The 19199-nt window shown below is 41.2% G+C and overlaps 1 protein-coding gene and 2 pseudogenes across 2 annotated transcripts; 1 reads left to right on the top strand and 2 right to left on the bottom strand.

Annotated features, from left to right (window-relative positions):
- Nucleotides 1–30: 30 nt before the first annotated feature.
- pcmtl (l-isoaspartyl protein carboxyl methyltransferase, like) lies at nt 31–9669 on the top strand. Of its 2 annotated transcripts, none has more exons than XM_024429654.2 (9): nt 31–130; nt 378–516; nt 719–823; nt 2835–2866; nt 2944–3048; nt 3140–3260; nt 5771–5856; nt 8543–8712; nt 9086–9669. In XM_024429654.2, exons 2-9 carry the CDS (start codon nt 399–401, stop codon nt 9096–9098), a joined length of 750 nt encoding a protein of 249 aa, XP_024285422.1. In that variant the 5' UTR covers nt 31–130; nt 378–398; the 3' UTR covers nt 9099–9669. The 2 variants fall into 2 exon arrangements, with proteins under 2 accessions (XP_024285422.1, XP_024285421.1); XM_024429653.2 differs by having other exon boundaries at nt 59–149.
- Nucleotides 9670–14867: 5198 nt separating this feature from the next.
- LOC112255715 lies at nt 14868–15726 on the bottom strand (annotated as a pseudogene).
- Nucleotides 15727–16517: 791 nt separating this feature from the next.
- On the bottom strand, nt 16518–17365 carry LOC112255714 (annotated as a pseudogene).
- Between the last annotated feature and the right edge of the window lie 1834 nt (nt 17366–19199).

Here is a 19199-nt window from a genome sequence, read left to right as displayed (position 1 = left end):
CATTCTGAGGTTCTATTGGTGCTCATTGGCTTTCAGTTATGTAAACCCAAAGTTATTGGCCAGCTATGGTAGTCCTTTGTGGGGACCAGGAAGTGTCCTGCAACAGTCCAAATGTTGAAGATCGATGGTGGTAAGTAGCTACTATCAAGGTACGTTTTCATCATTTGGAAAAGCTTTGCTACTCACGTTCGTGTTACATGTAGTATTTTATTAGTTATGCAAGCAATAAACCAACCGTTTTTGTTACGTTCGATGGCAAGCTAACAAACTTGATATTTTCGATTGTTTTTATAAACGTGTGTGTGTGTGTGTCGGTCTGAGCATACCTTGCAATGGGGTCTTTGTGTGACATTGTGTGGTTTTATTTTCATTGTCAGGGAGCTCCACCAGTGTAGGAGATGCAAGCAGTGTTCAGACTGGCTGTAGTGGCAGTCCCTATGGGTGTGCTGCTTTCAAGAACCATGGCATGGATGTCCACTGGAAAGACACACCCAGAACTTATCGACCGCCTGAGAGGTATGAGAGACGGATGTCAGTCCTGGGCTGTGTTCAGCAGGACACGACATTGTGGAATGTTCAGATGGAAACATGTTATGTTGACCTGTGGTTCTCAACCTTTTTTGGTTACTGTATATATATTTTCTGGTTACTGCATATCCTGCTAAAAAGCCACTGTGTTCAATAATTGTCTTTGAAAATGACCTCCTTTACTCCAAAGAACATGGGGTTATCCGCAGTGATCGGGTGTTTGACGCCATGCTTGCCACCGACCGAGGGATCTACTCCAGAGACTACCCCTATGCTGACTCCCCTCAGTCCATAGGTACAGTGCCTAGTGAAATTCTACACATCTAATATGTTTTCCAAATTACTTTAACAAAATGGTGTCTTGATTGCGTTTGTCTTCACACCCAAGACTTTAATACAGTACTTACAGCTGTGAATCATTTTGAATAAGATTCTACCATCTTAGGGCAAGATACTCTATATCCATTGTTTTTGTAAAAATTGCTCAAGCTCAGTAAATTTGGATGAATCTAATCTGATTTTCAAGCAGATTTAAATCAGGACTGAGACTGGACTATTCAGGAACACAAAATTCAAATGCTATTCCAGGGTTAGGTATTAAGAGGACTGAGGCAGGGTTTCCTCTAACTTAAAAAAAAATCTGGGCTTTGATCCATTCATATTTCAATCCTACCAATAACATGATGCTGCCACCACAATACTTCAAAATACAGAGGATCAACAACATTGTGTTCACTCCATATTACTGGCCTGTATGACAAAGTAAAAAGAAAGAAGCCTTTGTTAATAAAACAACAAAAAATACACCACTGCAATTTATTATGTTTTGCCAAATTTTAAGTATTGTGGCATTAGCATCATGTTATGGGTATGCTGGAAGGTTTGTCATGTTCAAAATAAATAGGAAAGGAACAAATCTCAAGTAAAAAAGTACAAGGAAAACCCGCCTCAGTCTTCCGAAAACCTAACCCTGTGATAGTTTTATTTTTTAGCAGGACAAATACAAAATATGTAATGCCAAAGACACACCAGAATGGCTTTCCAAGAGGTGGTCCAGTCTCAGTCTTGACTTAATTTAGCTTGAAAATCAGAGACAAGGTTTATCATATTGCTGTCAATCAATGATTCCTAACCAAATTTACTTGAACAATTTTAACAAAAACAATGGATATACACCGAGTGTACAAAACATTAACAAACACCTTCCTTATACTGAGTTGCTTCAACATTAGGAATTACTTCAGTGTAATTTACATACAAAGTATAGGTTATAGAACTTCAGAAATATTTTTGTTGTTCTGCTCATTGATCTGCATTATATACACCAAGTACACCAAACCTTAGGAACACTTTCTAATATTGAGTTGCACCACCCCTTGCTCATTTTAGTTGCCCCCCCCCCCTTTTTTTCTCTCAGAACAGCATCAATTTGTTGAGTTATGAACTCTACAAGGTGTCGAAAGTATTCTACAGGGATGCTGGCTCATGTTGCTTCCCACAGTTGTGTCAAGTTGGCTGGATATCCTTTGGGTGGTGGACCATTCTTGATACACATGGGAAACAGTTGAGTGTGAAAAATACAGCAGCATTGCAGTTCTTGACACAAACCGGTGCACCAGGCACCTACTGTCATACCCTGTTCAAAGGCACTTAAATATTTTGTCTTGCCCATTCACCCTCTGAATGGCACACATACAAAATAATTGTCTCAAGGCTTAAAAATCCTTTAACCTGTCAACTCCCTTTCATCTACACTGATTGAAGTGGATTTAACAAGTGACATCAATAAGGGATCATAATAAGGGATCATCGCTTAAGGGATCAATAAGGGATCATCGCTTTCACCTGGTCAGTCTGTCATGTACAGAGCAGGTGTTCTTAATGTTGTGTACACTCAGTTTATGTTACCCTAAGTGTTCTGCAAAGTTGGTGGAATCTTATTCAAAATGATTTACAGCTGTAATGGATGCTAAAGGGGCTTCCACCAAGTATTAACTCTGGGGTGTGAAGACATACACAATCAAGACATCTTCGTATAATTATATTTTTCATAATTTCTCTTTCACTTTGAAAAGGTGAAGTAGGTTATGTAGATCTATCGGGAAAAAAATGTAATGTATTCCCTTTTTAGAGTTAATTTTAAGGCAGCAAAATGTGAAGACTGTGCAAGGGGTGTGTAGACTTACTTCAGTGTAGACTTACTTCAGTTATGATTAGCATACAAACTTGTACAAAGTAGCATAATTGACAGTTGAATAGATGTTATCACTACATACAGTACATAATGAGCTCCTTTGTTTTCATAGGATTCAAGGCAACAATCAGTGCTCCACACATGGTAAGTTTCTCAGTATAGAACTTGTAGTTTTCTAAGTAGGAAAGATAATGACCCGATGCTGTCCGGTGTTTATTCAGCATGCACATGCCCTGGAGATACTAAGTGACAAGCTAATGGACGGGGCATCTGCATTGGATGTGGGATCAGGCAGTGGCTATCTCACAGCGTGCTTTGCAAGGATGGTAAGTTCCAGAATCGATCAGTATGAGTACTTCACAATAATCATATTTGTGATATTTCCTTATAGTCATTTGCTTCTCCTTCCCTCTGTAGGTAGGGCCCTCAGGGAAAGTAGTAGGGATTGAACACATAGATGAGCTGGTCCAAACCTCTGTGAGGAACGTCCAGGCTGACGACCCCGAGCTGCTCTCTTCAGGGCGTATCAGACTTGTCGGTAAGTCCGGTGAATGAAAGGCTATGTATTCAGCTGTAGGTTCAGACAACATACAAACAAATAATGATAGATGGAAATGTTGAGTTGGCAAACTGTATCTAGTCATGATACACTATATTTTTGTATTGGTGTCTGATAAATCTAAGATTTCTTAAAGTGGTGTCATTCCCTATGGGATTAGTGACCTTTCAATGATTTATTGCACAAAAAAGGCTCAAACTGTCACAACACAATAACTGTTAGGTGTCTGAAACATTATAGCAAAGATGAATTTATTGATCACTTGAATAAAGTTAATTGGGACCCGGTACTTAAATGTCTAGATATGGATAAAGTGTGGGAGTGTTTATAGTGGCTCCATGGAAAGCCATAATAATTAAACAAAGAACTGAAACTTGGATGAATCAGGAAATCCTTGAGGCCATTAAATCAAGGAATACTGCATTTCTAGAATATAACAGAACCAAAGAGGAAGATGCTTTCACTAGACACAGAACCCTAAGGAACAAAGCTAGTCAGATGATTGAAGATGCCAAAAAAGCATATTTTACAACAGAATTTGTGAGAATAGGCATAATCCTAGGATGTTGTGGCAGTCCTTAAAACATTTGGGATATAGATAACAGAAAACGAATTGCAAAAGCTTGGGTATTGAGGCCAATGGAGAAGTGGCAGCTGACAATCTCAATACCTTTTTCACAACAGTTTCCTCAAATTTGTTTGAGAAGCTACCTGGTTGTACTGGAGTGTATGCTAGGATCAGGTCCTAGGCTATTACTTCAAGATGGATGTACAAGCTTATGCCTTTTCCTTTATAGCAGTGTCTCAGGCTGAAGTTGTTAAGAGACGGTCTGAATTAAACTGCACTAAAGCTACAGGCCTCAACAATATCCCTACCAGGTTTTTAAGAGATGGTGCTGAACTTATTGCCCCCTGTGTCACCCAATTAATCAACATTAAATGGGTGATACAGAGTTCCCACGAATACGACACTTGCTAGAGGGATCCCTATCCACAAAAAAGGGCAGCAAAACAGACAAGGGCAACCTGTATCTATTTTCAGTGTGATGTCTAAAGATAGAGGAAAATACTAGTAAGAATGATATTTAATATGAACTACAGTCTGGTTTTAAAAAGTCCCTCTCCGCTGACACACCTATTGTTTTTAACTGACTTTATCAGGAAAGAATTTTACCAGGAAAATTTCTGTGGAATGGTAATGCTGGATCTGCAGAAGGCGTTTAACATGTTTGATCATAGTATCATGCTCTATAAGTTAAAAGCCCTTGGATTTAAGAGAATGGCCATTGACTCGGTTGAATCCTATTTAACGGGTAAAGACCAAATGATGGATGTTAATGGAAAAAATTCTATTGCAAAGGGGATTAGCTGTGGGGTGCCACAGGGGAGGACCTTGGCACACTTCTCTTCCTACTGTACATTAACGATATGAAATCAGCCTGCTCTTGTAACCAGTTGTATACGGATGACTCTGCTCTACTGGTGTCCCATAAGGACAAAGCCTCAGTAGAAGAGAACCTTAGTGCAGAGTTATCCAATATCACTACGATAACAACCAGATAACAACCTTCAGATAACAACCTTTCTCTGCATCTTGGAAAAACATTTTGGTTCCAGAGTAAAGCTTGCAAGGCCCCCTAGTTTTAGTGTCAAAGTGGGCAACTCAGTGGTTACACCAAAAACCTCAGTCAGCTACTTTGAGTGTGAATTGGAGAGACTATGTCCCTGAAGGTTTTAACAAAGATAAACCAAAAAATGAAATTCCTAGCTCGGACCTCAAAATATCTTGATAGTGACACCCTAAAGACTCTGGCAGGTGCACAAGTTCAGTGTCACTTTGATTATGCATGGACATCATGGTTCACCAGCATCCCTAAACATCTAATGATCATGTAAGCGACAGACCAGCCAAAACAAGCTGGTGAGAGTTGTACTTAAACTCCCCCCTCGTACTCATCTGGTGGTTGAGCATTTTAATCAGCTAAGGCTGGCTATCTGTAGAGAAAAGGGTCAAATTAAATCAACTTGGTCTGATCCATAGAATTATTACTTACTCAACCCCTATGTACCTATCAAAATAATTGTACTTATATTAGAGATGTCCACTAATACAACACCAGAGCCAGAGACTCTGTTTTTATATACCGGGACTGTTGAGTGGAACAACCTACCACAGCAACTCAAAGCCAAACCAACCATAACTTCATTTAAAAATAATGTCAAAAGCTGACAAAAATAAACGTCTGTATGTAATGCCCCAGGCTATGACAATGTCGTCCTGTCTTTTTGTTTTGTTATGAGTTATATGTCTAACCAATGTATGCCTAATAAGAGGACCACAATGAAAATACATTTTCAAACTTTCTTGTGTTATCCTTGATGATTGTAAATGCATTATCCACGTATAATTGTATTGTTTTAAATTGTCAAATAAATTCTCTCTCTCCACACACCATAACAATGTTTCATAATATTTATGTTTTTCTCAGTCGGAGATGGACGGTTAGGCTACCCTGATGGAGCCCCATATGATGCCATTCATGTAGGGGCAGCCGCGCCTACGCTCCCTAAAGCTGTAAGGACTTGGCCGATCAATAACTTTCAAGCCAGTATTTTTATTTTACTGACGACTTGAATTTATCATCAGTAATAGATGCGGTAAAGAGGTGAATTGAACATGAGCGAAACAATGGAATTGCCATGGAAACGTGTGGGGTCTCTTCATTGCCCCTGGGTATAATTAACATACATTTAGGCTACTGTTTATGTGTATTTCACACTATGTTGAGGTAAAAATCTTAGTATGTAGGACCTCCCGAGTGGCGCTGCGGTCTAAGGCACTACATCGCAGTGTTCAATCCCAGGCTGTGTCATTACCTGCCATGACTGGAATTCCTATAAGGCGGCACACATTTGGCCCAGCGTTGTCTGGGTTAGGGGAGGGTTTAGCCGGGGGGCTTTACTTGGCTCATCGCGTTCTTGTGGCGGGCCGGGCGCCTGCAGGCTGACTCGGTCGTCAGTTGAACAGTGTTTCCTCCGACACATTAGTGCAGCTGTCTTCCGGGTTAAGCGGGCGGGTGTTAAGAAGCGCGGTTTGGCAGGTCATGTTTCGGAGAGCACATGACTCGATCTTCGCCTCTCCCGAGCCCGTTGGGTAGTTGCAGAGATTAGACAAGATCGACTTTGTCTACTACCACCAATTTCTGTATGCTAGCTATACTAACCAGCTTATACAAACAGGAGTTAGCATTTAGCCATTGTATGCAGAGAAAACAGCCAAATATATCCAAATCGGACTTACATTGCCTTCAGAAAGTATTCACACACCTTGAATTTTTCCACATTTCGTTGTGTTACAAAGTGGGATCAAAATGGATTTAATGGTCATTTTTTGTCACCCATCTACACACAATAATGACGAAGTGAACATTTGTTTTTAGACATTTTTGCAGATTTATTGAAAATTTAAATACAGAAATATCTCATTTACATTCAAAATTCTTCAAGCTCTGTCAAATTGGTTGTTGATCATTGCTAACCAACCATTTTCAGGTCTTGTCATAGATTTTAAAGCAGATTTAAGTCAAAACTCAGGAACATTCACTGTCTTCCTGGTAAGCAAATATAGATTTGGCCTTGTGTTTTAGGTTATTATCCTGCTGAAAGGTGAATTAATCTCCCAGTGTCTGGTGAAAAGCAGACAGAACCATGTTTTCCTCTAGGATTTTGCCTGTGCTTAGCTCCATTACGTTTCTTTTTATCCTGAAAAAATCCCCAGTCCTTAATGATTACAAGCATACCCATAACATGATGCAGCCACCACTATGCTTGAAATTATGAGAGAGGTACTCAGTAATGTTATGTTTGGGGCAAATCCAATACAACACTTTGTATTCAGGACAAAAAGTAAGTTGCTTTGCCACATTCTTTGCAGTATTATTTTAGTGCCTTGTTGCAAACAGGATGCATGTTTTGGAATATGTTTTATTCTGTACAGGCTTCCTTCTTTTCACTCTGTCAATTTGGTTAGTATTGTGGAGTAACTACAATGTTGTTAATCCAACCTCAGTTTTCTCCTATCACAGCCATTAAACTATGTAACTGTTTTAAAGTCTCCATTGGCATCATGGTGAAATGCCAGAGCGGTTTCCTTCCTCTCTGACAACTTTGGAGTTTAGAAGGACTCCTGTATCTTTTTAGGGGCTGGGTGTATTGATACACCATCCAAAGCCTAATTAATCATTTCACCATGCACAAAGGTATATTCAGTGTCTTCTTTAAAACAAAAATGTATCTAGAAGGTACCCTTCTTTTCGAGACATTGGAAAACATCTCTGGTCTTTGTGGTTGAATCTGTGTTTGAAATTCATTGCTCATGTTAAACACTATTATTGCACGCAGAGTAAGCCCATGAAGTTATGTAGGCTTGCCATAACAGAGGTTGAATACTTATTGACTCAAGACAATTAATTTGTGAAAAATGTAACAACAAAAACATTCCACTTTGACATTATGGGTTATTGTGTGTAAGCCAAAGAAGAAAAAATCCAAATGTAATACATTTTAAATGCCAGCTGTAACACAACAAAATGTGGAAAAAGTCAAGGGTTGTGAATACTTTACAATACATATATCATGACAGATTTGACGAATATCCACTTTGTAGGTCAGATTTGTTGAATATGCGCCAATCTGGTCAGTGGAACGTCTGTGTTCCATTGACTCCTTAACCACATCTACAGTACCAGTCAAAGTTTGGCATTCTCAAGAGTGTGCAAAGCTGTCATCAAGGCAAAGGATGACTACTTTGAAGAATCTCAAGTATAAAATATGTTTTGATTTGTTTAATAGTTTTTTGGTTACTACACGATTCCATATGTCATTTCATAGTTTTGATGCCTTCACTATTATTCTACAATGTAGACAATGGTAAAAATAAAGAAAAACCCTGTAATGAGTAGGTGTGTCCAAACTTTTGACTGGTACTGTATATCGGAGCATCATTACATCATGAAGGCCATTATGTCAGAGCATTATTACACCATTAAGGGCATTATGTCAGAGCATTATTACACCGTTAAGGGCATTATGATGTCAAAGCATTACTATATAAATGGTATTAGTATTTCAGAGCATTTTTAATCATTATGGGAATTATATCAGAGCATTATACATTAACACACATTTTACAACATCGTCTTTTCACAAGGGTGGGAAAGTAAATGTGCATTTTTCTCATCATTTATGCCTTCATTACACAGCTATTGGATCAGTTGAAGCCTGGTGGAAGGCTGGTTTTGCCTGTTGGTCCTGATGGGGGAAGCCAGGTCTTAGAACAGTACGATCGCCAGAGTGACGGCACCTTCATCAGGAAAGCCCTTATGGGGGTGATCTATGTTCCTTTGACTGACAAGCGACGCCAATGGCCTGGGTACGTATACAGACAGACCAGTTGAAAGCTATAATCAGCAACGGTGCTGGGCTTTTCACGCTAGCTACTTTGATGCTACTATTGATGTCACTTGTTGGGCAAGACAACATATTTAAGTGCCTGTGAACGGGTATGGTAGTAGGTGCCAGACATACCGGTTTGAGTCAAGAACAGTAACGGTGCTGGGTTTTTCACGCTCATCAGTTTCCCATGTTTATCAAGAATGGTCCACCACCCAAAGGACGTCCAGTCAACTTGACACAAGTTGAAGTTTGTCACCATCAGCTGCCGTCAGGAGGTTCATCATTAGTTCATCATCTCACATCTAGAATTATTTCTCCTGAGAGAGGTTGTTCTGTGTTTCTCTTTCCAGAGGTGAGCTCTGACTGCTGTGTCGTGTGGCTGCCCCTGCAGGAGGTGGCGCTGGTGCTGCAGCTCTTGTGTTACCTAGATCGCCATCTGTCTGCAGCCTAGCAACACGTCCTATGTGCTTATTGACTAAAACTGGGTTGCAGATGACAGTTGTCCCAGAGGGTTGCCAAGGGCTGTTGGATTAATGGTTGCAATTGGAGTTGCATTCAGAACATCAAAACACAATGTTTATGTTCCTCACAGATGTCTGGCTGAAAGGTTGGCTTATTTATTATAAGGTTTCATAAAATAAACGTATGATGTAATTTTACAAAGATGCAACACTCATACAAATTCAGTGATTGGCTTCACCAACCAACATGAAGCTGTCTTGATAAAGGGAAGAAATTCATAAAAAATGTTGCTAATGTCTGACGTGAATCCAAGTAAACATAGTGACCTAAATGACCACAATTACTGTCTTAGTAACAGAAAAACAACCCTTTTTACATAGCGATGGGAATACATCCACTTTATTTAGAAAAAATAATTGAAATGATTATGCGCAAATGCCATAACCTCTTAATAAAAACATTGTAATGAAAATGCTTGCTTGTTTGTAAATGTATGAGAAATAATGTTGCTTTTTTTTGAGACATTGTGGATTATCCATCTACAGTATTCACACCCCTTGAGTTTTTCCACATTTTGTTGTGTTTCAGACAGAATTTAAAGTGGATAATTTTTCATATTTATTTATTTTAACCTTTATTTAGTCAGTTAAGTCAGTTAAGAACAAATTCTTATTTACAATGATAGCCTACCGGGGAACAGTGGGTTAACTGCCTTGTTCAGGTGCAGAACAACTGATTTTTACCTTGTCAGCTCGGGGATTCGATCCTTGTTTTTGAAAGAATAGCAAAAAAAATGTCAATTTAAAATAACATCAAATTGATCAGAAATACAGTGTAGACATTGTTAATGTTGTAAATGACTATTGTAGCTGGAAACGGCAGATATTTTTTTTTAATGGAAAATCTACATAGGAGTAGAGGCCTATTATTAGGAACCATCACTCCTCTGTGTTTCAATGTCACGTTGTGTTAGCTAATCCAAGTTGATAATTTTAAAAGGGTAATGTATCATTAGAAAACCCTTTTGCAAATATGTTAGCACAGCTGATAATTGTTGTGCTAATTAAAGACTAGTTGAGTGTCTGGAGCATCAGCATTTGTGGGTTCGATTACAGGTTCAAAATGGCCAGAAGCAAAGACCTTTCTTCTAAAACTCGTCAGTCTATTCTTGTTCTGAGAAATGAAGGTTATTCCATACGAGAAATTACCAAAAAACTGAAGATCTTGTACAACGCTGTTACTACTCCCTTCACAGAACAGTGCAAACTGGCTCTACCCAGAATAGAAAGAGGAGTGGAGGCCCCGGTGCACAACTGAGCAAAACAGACGCCTCACAGGTCCTCAACTGGCTGCTTCATTAATTAGTACCTGCAAAACACCAGTCTCAACGTAAACAGTGAAGAGGTGACTCCGGGATGCTGACCTTCTAGGCAGAGTTGCTTTTTTGAGCGGTTCTTGCCATAATATGTACTTCGTCTTTTAGCAAATAGCAAATAGCCCTATCTACTGATTGGTTCAAACGCATTAAGGAGGACTGAAATTCCCAAAGTGTACTTTTAACAAGGCCCACCTGTTAATTGAAATGCATTCCAGGTGACTACCTCATGAAGCTGGTTGAGGGAATACCAAGAATGTGAAAAGCTGTCATCAAGGCAAAGGGTGGCTACTTTGAAGAATTTGAAATCTAAAATTATATTTTGATTTGTCTAACACTTTTTTGGTTATGCGTGATTTCATAGTTTTGATGTCTTCACTATTCTACAATGTAGAAAATATTAAAAAATAAAGAAAAGCCCTTGAATGAGTAGGTGTGTCCAAACTTTTGACTGGTACTGTAATTTCAACTGATGTTCCAGCTGGTGGTGCAATGTTGTAAACGCAGTCTGCACTACTGTTGTGATTTAAATTTTTGAATACCTTGTCAAGTGTAAATAGAGATTGTATTACTCTACGCTGAATCTTAATTTCTTTGCACAGTGATGTGAATTATCTGAAGGAGCCACATGATGGATGGAGCCACAGGCCAGTAAAATCCCTGTTTGTCAAATTCAGGCCTGCCAATAAATGTGCAAGACATTCCTTTTTCATTATCGAAACTGGGATATGCTTTAACACCCCAGCCGTCCTACAATCTAAACTAGATGCCCTCAATCTCACCCAAATTATCATGGAACCTACCAGGTACAACCGCAAATCCATAAACACGGGCACCCTCATAGATATCATCCTGACCAACCTGCCCTCTAAATACACATCTGCTGTCTTCAACCAGGATCTCAGCGATCACTGCCTCATTGCCTGCGTCCGTAATGGGTCCGCGGTCAAACGACCACCCCTCATCACTGTCAAACGCTCCCTAAAACACTTCAGCGAGCAGGCCTTTCTAATCGACCTGGCCCGGGTGTCCTGGAAGGATATTGACCTCAGTCCATCAGTAGAGAATGCCTGGTTATTCTTTGAAAGTGCTTTCCTCACCATCTTAAATAAGCATGCCCCATTCAAAAAAAAATTCAACCAGGAACGGATATAGCCCTTGGTTCACTCCAGACCTGACTGCCTTTGACCAGCACAAAAACATCATGTGGCGTACTGCATTAGCATCGAATAGCCCCCGCGATATGCAACTTTTCAGGGAAGTTAGGAACCAATATACACACAGGCAGTTAGGAAAGCAAAGGCTAGCTTTTTCAAACAGAAACTTGCATCCTGTAACACAAACTCCAAAAAGGTAAGGGACACTAAAGTCCATGGAGAATAAGAGCACCTCCTCCCAGCTGCCCACTGCACTGAGGCTAGGAAAAACTCACCACCGATAAATCTACAATAATCGAGAATTTCAAGAAGCATTTGTCTACGGCTGGCCATGCTTTCCACCTGGCTATCCCTACCCCGGTCAACAGCTCAGCACCCCCCATAGCAACTTGCCCAAGCCTCCCCCATTTCACCTTCACCCAAATCCACATAGCTGATGTTCTGAAAGAGCTGCAAAATCTGGACCCCTACAAATCAGATGGGCTAGACAATCTGGACCCTCTCTTTCTAAAATGATCCACTGCAATTGTTGCAACCCCTATTACTAGCCTGTTCAACCTCTCTTTCGTATCGTCTGAGATCTCCAAAGATGGGAACGCTGCCGCGGTCATCCCCCTCTTCAAACTGTTACAAACCTATATCTATCCTACCCTGCCTTTCTAAGGTATTCGAAAGCCAAGTTAACAAACAGATTACTGACTATTTCGAATACCACCATACCTTCTCCGCTATGCAATCTGGTTTTAGAGCTGGTCATGGGTGCACCTCAGCCACACTCAAGGTCCTAAACGATATAACCACCATCGATAAAAGACAATACCGTGCAGCCGTACTAATCGACCTGGCCAAGGCTTTCGACTGTCAATCACCGCATTCTTATCAGCAGACTCAACAGCCTTGGTTTCTCAAATGACTGCTTTGCCTGGTTCACCAACTACTTCTTAGACAGAGTTCAGTGTGTCAAATCGGAGGGCCTGTTGTCTGGACCTCTGGCAGTCTCTATTTGGTTGCCACAGGGTTCAATTCTCGGGCCGACTCTTTTCTCTGTATACACCGATGATGTCGCTCTTGCTGCTGGTGATTCTCTGATCCATCTCTACGCAGACGACACCATTTTGTATGCTTCTGGCCCTTCTTTGGACACTGTGTTAACTAACCTCCAGACGAGCTTCAATGCCATACAACACTCCTTCCGTGGCCTCCAACCGCTCCAACCTCCAACCGCAAGTAAAACTAAATGCATGCTCAGTCTGGTTAGACTGTAAACTCTCCTTCCAGACTCACATTAAGCATCTCCAATCTAAAATTAAATCTAGAATCAGCTTCCTATTTTGCAACAAAGCATCCTTCACTCAAGCTGCCAAACATACCCTCGTAAAACTGACTATCCTACCGATCCTTGACTTTGGCGATGTCATTTACAAAATAACCTCCAACGCTCTACTCAGCAAATTGGATGCAATCTTATCACAGTGCCGTCCATTTCTTCACTAAAGCCCTATATACTACCCACCACTGCGACCTGTATGCTGTCGTTGGCTGGCCCTTGCTTCATATTCGTCGCCAAACCCACTGGCTCCAGGTCATCTATACGTTTTTGCTAGGTAAAGCCCTGCCTTATCTCAGCTCACTGGTCACCATAGCAGCACCCACCCATAGCACGCGCTCCAGCGGGTATATTTCACTGGTCACCCCCAAAGCCAATTCCTCCTTTGGCCGCCTCTCCTTCAGTTCTCTGCTGCCAATGACTGGAACGAACTGCAAAAATCACTGAAGCTGGAGACTCATATCTCCCTCACTAACTTTAAGCATCAGCTGTCAGAGCAGCTTACAGATCATTGCCCATCTGTAAATAACCCACCCAACTACCTTGTCCCCATATTGTTTTTTTGTTTGTTGCTCCTTTGCACCCCAGTATCTCTACTTGCACATTCATTTTCTGCACATCTATTACTCCAGTGTTTAATTGCTAAATTGTAATTATTTCGCCAGTATGGCCTATTTATTGCCTTACCTCCCTAATCTTACTTCATTTGCACACACTGTATATAGACTTTATATTGTGTTATTGACTGTACGTTTGTTAATTCCATGTGTAACTCTGGTGCTGTTTGTGTCGCACTGCTTTGCTTTATCTTAGCCAGATCACATTTCTAAATAAGAACTTGTTCTCAACTGGCCTACCTGGTTAATTAAAGGTGAAATAAAAAGGCTCAAATATAGCTCTGTACCTGCAGGTCTGCAACAGTGCTGTTCAGTTCCCCTAATTAATTAATACACACAAAATTGTCTTCACAGTTACCAAATTAATGTTAAATTTCTTGGCATTGACTTTGAGCAACAGCAATGGGTGGTACTTTCTGACATTAAAATGGTTACACAATGTATATAGAGATGACTACATCTCTGAACTATTTTTAGTTATTTGATGTGAATTACATCACTTTTCCATGTTAAGATAAAGTGAGGTGTGCCTCTTGCTTTAGTGGTCTTTGCCTCTAATCGCATGGCACAAGTTAATAGCATAGGCACAAGCATTGCAAAAGCGCACCTTCTCTCACATCTAAAATGTATTGGGAAATTATTCCATTTGTGGATCAGTCCAAGACAAAAAGGCCAGTGACTATCCAAGTTCCAGTGTCTGTCTAGCTGTGAATTTTCAACATTTCTAAATCCATTATGAAGAATCTTTGTCACATAACATTCCACATGAAGCAGTATCTGCATTAACTAGACCTGTTTATGATAATACTTTATCAAAGGATAGTTTCTGATTGAGCGAATGAAGCTGCCAGACGATGAACTGAACACTTTTGCATGCTTAGATTATTTTGAAATCGCATTCAGTTTATATCTTCCCTTGGCCCAACTCGTTTGATCCATACATCAGGCAAATCTGGTTTACTGTTTGGCAACATGACTGGTCCTTCACTCTGGCTTGTATGACCCCTCCCACATCCGGGAGAGGCTGTCTCATAGGTGGTCTCTCTCAGGGAGTGACGTAGGGTGTCTCTCTGTCCATTAATAAGGTGCCCTGGTTGTGATTCAAGTTCTCCCTCTGCTTTAATAGATATTTGTTGGTTTGAGGGCCCTGGTTCAGTATCACTCAGCCAAGTCTCATTGGAATCTTCTAGCGTGTCAGATGAACTCTGAGTTGACTGTCTTTGGCGCTGTTGGTTTGGGTAAAGAGAATTACCCTGGTCTTTATTGAAATTCCTTTGAACTCCCAAAAGCCCCTCTAACTGCAGAGGTCAAGGACCTAGGTTCTGATGCTGAGCAGGATGGCAAACCTTCAGTTCCCTGTTTAGATGAACATGGCAACATTATTTTACCACAGTTTTTTTAGGACTGAAAAAGCAACATAGGGATTGGAAAAAGGTGGCAAATCCACATGCTACACATTTCACCAGAAGTAGGATTATCCCCAGCTGTCTGAACAACGAGGCAGTAGTAGGGTGCATAATGATGCCCGCACAGCAAAAGGCCATGGATCCAACTCTTCCAGCTCTATCAGCGTGTGGAGCTGAATTATATGATATGCAGTAGTTGGCAAAAAGTCAAGACAGCCCAGCAGCAGCTGATATGCAGAGTGCCTCCACACCACTAACCTGCCATTCTAGAAGGACAAGGAGACCGATGGTGACAAAAAACACTTTCTCCAACAGCAGGAGTGCCATAAATACTCAGTGGAATATTCCATATGGTCAGAAGAAGCAAGGCAAACGTTAGGGCTATGGAGAACCCAGTAACCACAAGGGTCTCTGAGTTTAGACATTGTTGCAAGTCAGTGTCAACTGGCTCCCAGTGGAGCCCTAGAAATTTCTCCATTAAACCATGACACAATATCATTATAGAAAAGGGTGGTGTTACTAAAGTTGTAACTATAGCGGTGCGTAGTTCTAAATACCATTACCAGGGCTTCTATTTGCCCATATGCCCCAAAATGTAGGCCTCCAACCTCGGACACATAACCCTCTGCATGCCGCTCGTCCACCATCATGCTCAGGCTTTGTTCAAAAACACCCGGTAAGTAAGGAAAAGGAATAGCGTTGCAGCAACAACAAAAAAGCATCCTCATTCTCGGAGCAACGTCGAATAGACACCCAGTCTATGAGTTGCTTGACAATACAGACATTGTCTGTTGAGCCTTTGTTTTCGGACGATGAGGGTAAATAAAAGCCTTGGGTTTGAACTCTTCCACACAATTCCACACGGTTTACTCATGTTAAACTCTGGATCCATAACTATAAAGATCCATTGCTTTTTGGATTAAAGGGAGTGCCATTATCGGTTGGGATGACTCCCCAAACAAGAGTTAATGTAAAAAAACTGGTCCTCCCCATTCACCAGTCATTCAAACATTAATTGGTGGCAATATTCAGCATCATATCTTTCAAAGGGATGGCTGGAGTGGAATAACTGAGTTGCCCTGTTGTCTAAAGTGGGTAGTCTCATACCAGGGTCTACAGCTGAGATATATGTTCCACCTGCGGCCAACACTGCGAACCAGCAGACCCAAATGTAGCTGAACTTGACCACTCCACAAGGGAGGATTTTTCAGGGAAAGTATATTAGAGGTGTCGGACAGTCCCCGCTTCTGACCAAAGGTGAAGATACATTGCCTTAGTGAACTTGTGTCCCAGAACCCGCCTGGGCTTTCCGTTCCGTAAGGCTTCCAGGTCTGAACAGTAACTGAGGCTGAGGCAGCCGCAGTGTAGCGCTTACACAAAGTGAGAGAGCTGGGCAACCACGCAAGGGCGGAGAGAGTACAGATTAAGTACGCAGTTCTCAGGTACACCGCAAAGCATCACATTGCTGTGATGAGAAAAACATGGCACTAGAAGTCAGTCGTGATGCAAGTATCAAATATCCATCCTCTTGGAGAACTTGATTGACTCTCTTCTCTAGAGAAGCAGGTGGATTCTGGGATAGTTGTAGGTTCCAGAAATCAATGAAAGTAAAAGTCTGGTTAGAGCAACTGCCGAACAGGACGAGAGCTGAAGCTAAGTTGAAGAATGTCAGCTGGAAAACCACTTTGTAGAAGAAATAGGAAGTCAAGAGCGAACTCACAATTGCGAGTAAAGACAGTGCTGACAGGAAAAGTGACCGCAAATAAAGGGCCATGGTGAGGAACAGCGAAACTACAGCCAGAACAGGGTAGATGGCATCCCTAGCCAAATAATACTTGAATAGCTTTTGCTTGATGCCTAGGTCCATTCCTGTAATAGTAGTGTTCTTGTATATAAGCTCAAGATCTTCAAGGCTGTTCATGTATATCTCCATCAAGTGATCTCCTTTTTCCACCGGTAGAAACAGGAGGCTATATTTCAGTGAGGGGACCTGATATTCTATTGTCTGCCGCCCTAGGAAGCCCTTATCAACCAGGTAATGCAATATCTAGAATACTGCACGAGTGTTTGCACCGAGTTGGCACAGATGCACAGTGACCTTGCTTGCCCCTCTCTGCACAATACGCCACCAGGCTTCCATTGTGGTAGTATGCGGTGCAAAAGCGGAGAAGGTGAAGACTCTCCGTCACCTGCAAAGATGTCAGGCTTAGACAGGATGAGGCATTGCTGAGAAATGCCAAGGTAGTTTCCCAATGACCAACTTGGACAGTATCCGCCCCTGATCATGGCACCGTCCACTTCCAAACAGATATGTTGCTTGCAGAGTTCTTGGAAGTGGGGTTGTGAATGAATCTGAAACATGGAGAAGAGAATTTTGTCATTTTCTCTTTCTTTCTCTCTCTCGGAGGACCTGAGCCCTAGGACCATGCCCCAGGACTACCTGACATGATGACTCCTTGCTGTCCCCAGTCCACCTGGCCATGCTGCTGTTCCAGTTTCAACTGACCTGAGCCCTAGGACCATGCCCCAGGACTACCTGACATGATGACTCCTTGCTGTCCCCAGTCCACCTGGCCATGCTGCTGCTCCAGTTTCAACTTCCACCTGACTGTGCTGCTGCTCCAGTTTCAACTGTTCTGCCTTATTATTATTCGACCATGCTGGTCATTTATGAACATTTGAACATCTTGGCCATGTTCTGTTATAATCTCCACCCGGCACAGCCAGAAGAGGACTGGCCACCCCACATAGCCTGGTTCCTCTCTAGGTTTCTTCCTAGGTTTTGGCCTTTCTAGGGAGTTTTTCCTAGCCACCGTGCTTCTACACCTGCATTGCTTGCTGTTTGGGGTTTTAGGCTGGGTTTCTGTACAGCACTTTGAGATATCAGCTGATGTACGAAGGGCTATATAAATAAATTTGATTTGATTTGATTTGATTTTAACACATCTATGGACTTCTACGATAATTTATTCTCACTCTACCCATGCCAAAAACTATATAATTATGTTCCATCTACCTTTTATTACAAGAGCAAAATGAAAGGTGCAGATTTTTTTGCAACTTATCATCAGGTAACTTATTGTCATTAGCAGGTAGCCTAGTGGTTAGAGTGTTGGACTACCAACCGAGAGGGTGTAAGATCGAATCCCAGAGCTGACAAGGTACAAATCTGTCATTTTGCCCCTGAACAAGGCTGTCATTGAAAATAAGAATTTGTTCTTAACTGACTTGCCTAGTTAAATAAAGGTAAAATAAATCAATTGTCACCCAATGGGGATCCATAACAACTTTATTTTCTTTCAAATTAAGAATAGCACACCATTTTGTTTATTATATCAGCGTCTGCCAAGTTCTGCATCCCAGAATGGTCTTTAATTTGTTTGTTGGCTCCCTGATTTCATGGTCTGGTTCGTAATGGTGGAAAATGGCAGATGGTCTGCTGATTTAAGATGAGTAAAGACCTAGTCACCTACCCTGACCTGCTCAATCTCACACATGGAGTAGATCGCCTTCAGGCTCTGAAGACTGGCATAATTTTCTGAGCAGAAGACCAGTGACCTGTGATACCATAGATGGCGGCAAGAACATGGCACCCCTCATCATCATCTGTGCTCAGTCTTCACTTACAAAAATGGAGCTAGAGTGACTGCTTATATTCTTACATAACTGAAAGTGAACACTTGAATGATGAATTAGTGGGTCAATACCTACAGTTGAAGTCGGAAGTTTACATACACCTTAGCCAACTACATTTAAACTCAGTTTTTCACAATTCCTGACATTTAATCATAGTAAAAATTCCCTGTTTTAGGTCAGTTAGGATAATCACTTTATTTTAAGAATTTGAAATGTCATAATAATAGTAGAGAGAAATATTTATTTCAGATTTAATTTTTTTCATCACATTCCCGGGTGGGTCAGAAGTTTACATACACTCAATTAGTATTTGGTAGTATTGCCTTTAAATTGTTTAACTTGGGTCAAACATTTCGGCTGGCCTTCCACAAGCTTCCCACAATAAGTTGGGTGAATTTTGGCCCATTCCTTCTGACAGAGCTAATGTAACTGAGTCAGGTTTGTAGGCCTCCTTGCTTGCACACACTTTTTCAGTTCTGCCCAC

Source organism: Oncorhynchus tshawytscha, linkage group LG24 (assembly GCF_018296145.1).
Source record: "Oncorhynchus tshawytscha isolate Ot180627B linkage group LG24, Otsh_v2.0, whole genome shotgun sequence".
Lineage (NCBI taxonomy): Eukaryota > Metazoa > Chordata > Actinopteri > Salmoniformes > Salmonidae > Oncorhynchus > Oncorhynchus tshawytscha.
The sequence above is the reverse complement of the archived record's forward strand: the minus strand, read 5'-3'. Positions and strand labels throughout refer to the sequence as shown.

Coding starts and splice junctions, on each gene's coding strand:
- pcmtl (XM_024429654.2), top strand. CDS start 399: ATGCAAGCAGTGTTCAGACTGGCTGTAGTGGCAGTCCCTATGGGTGTG. Junction 824..2,834: donor TGACTCCCCTCAGTCCATAG/GTACAGTGCCTA, acceptor TTGTTTTCATAG/GATTCAAGGCAACAATCAGT. Junction 3,261..5,770: donor AGGGCGTATCAGACTTGTCG/GTAAGTCCGGTG, acceptor TGTTTTTCTCAG/TCGGAGATGGACGGTTAGGC.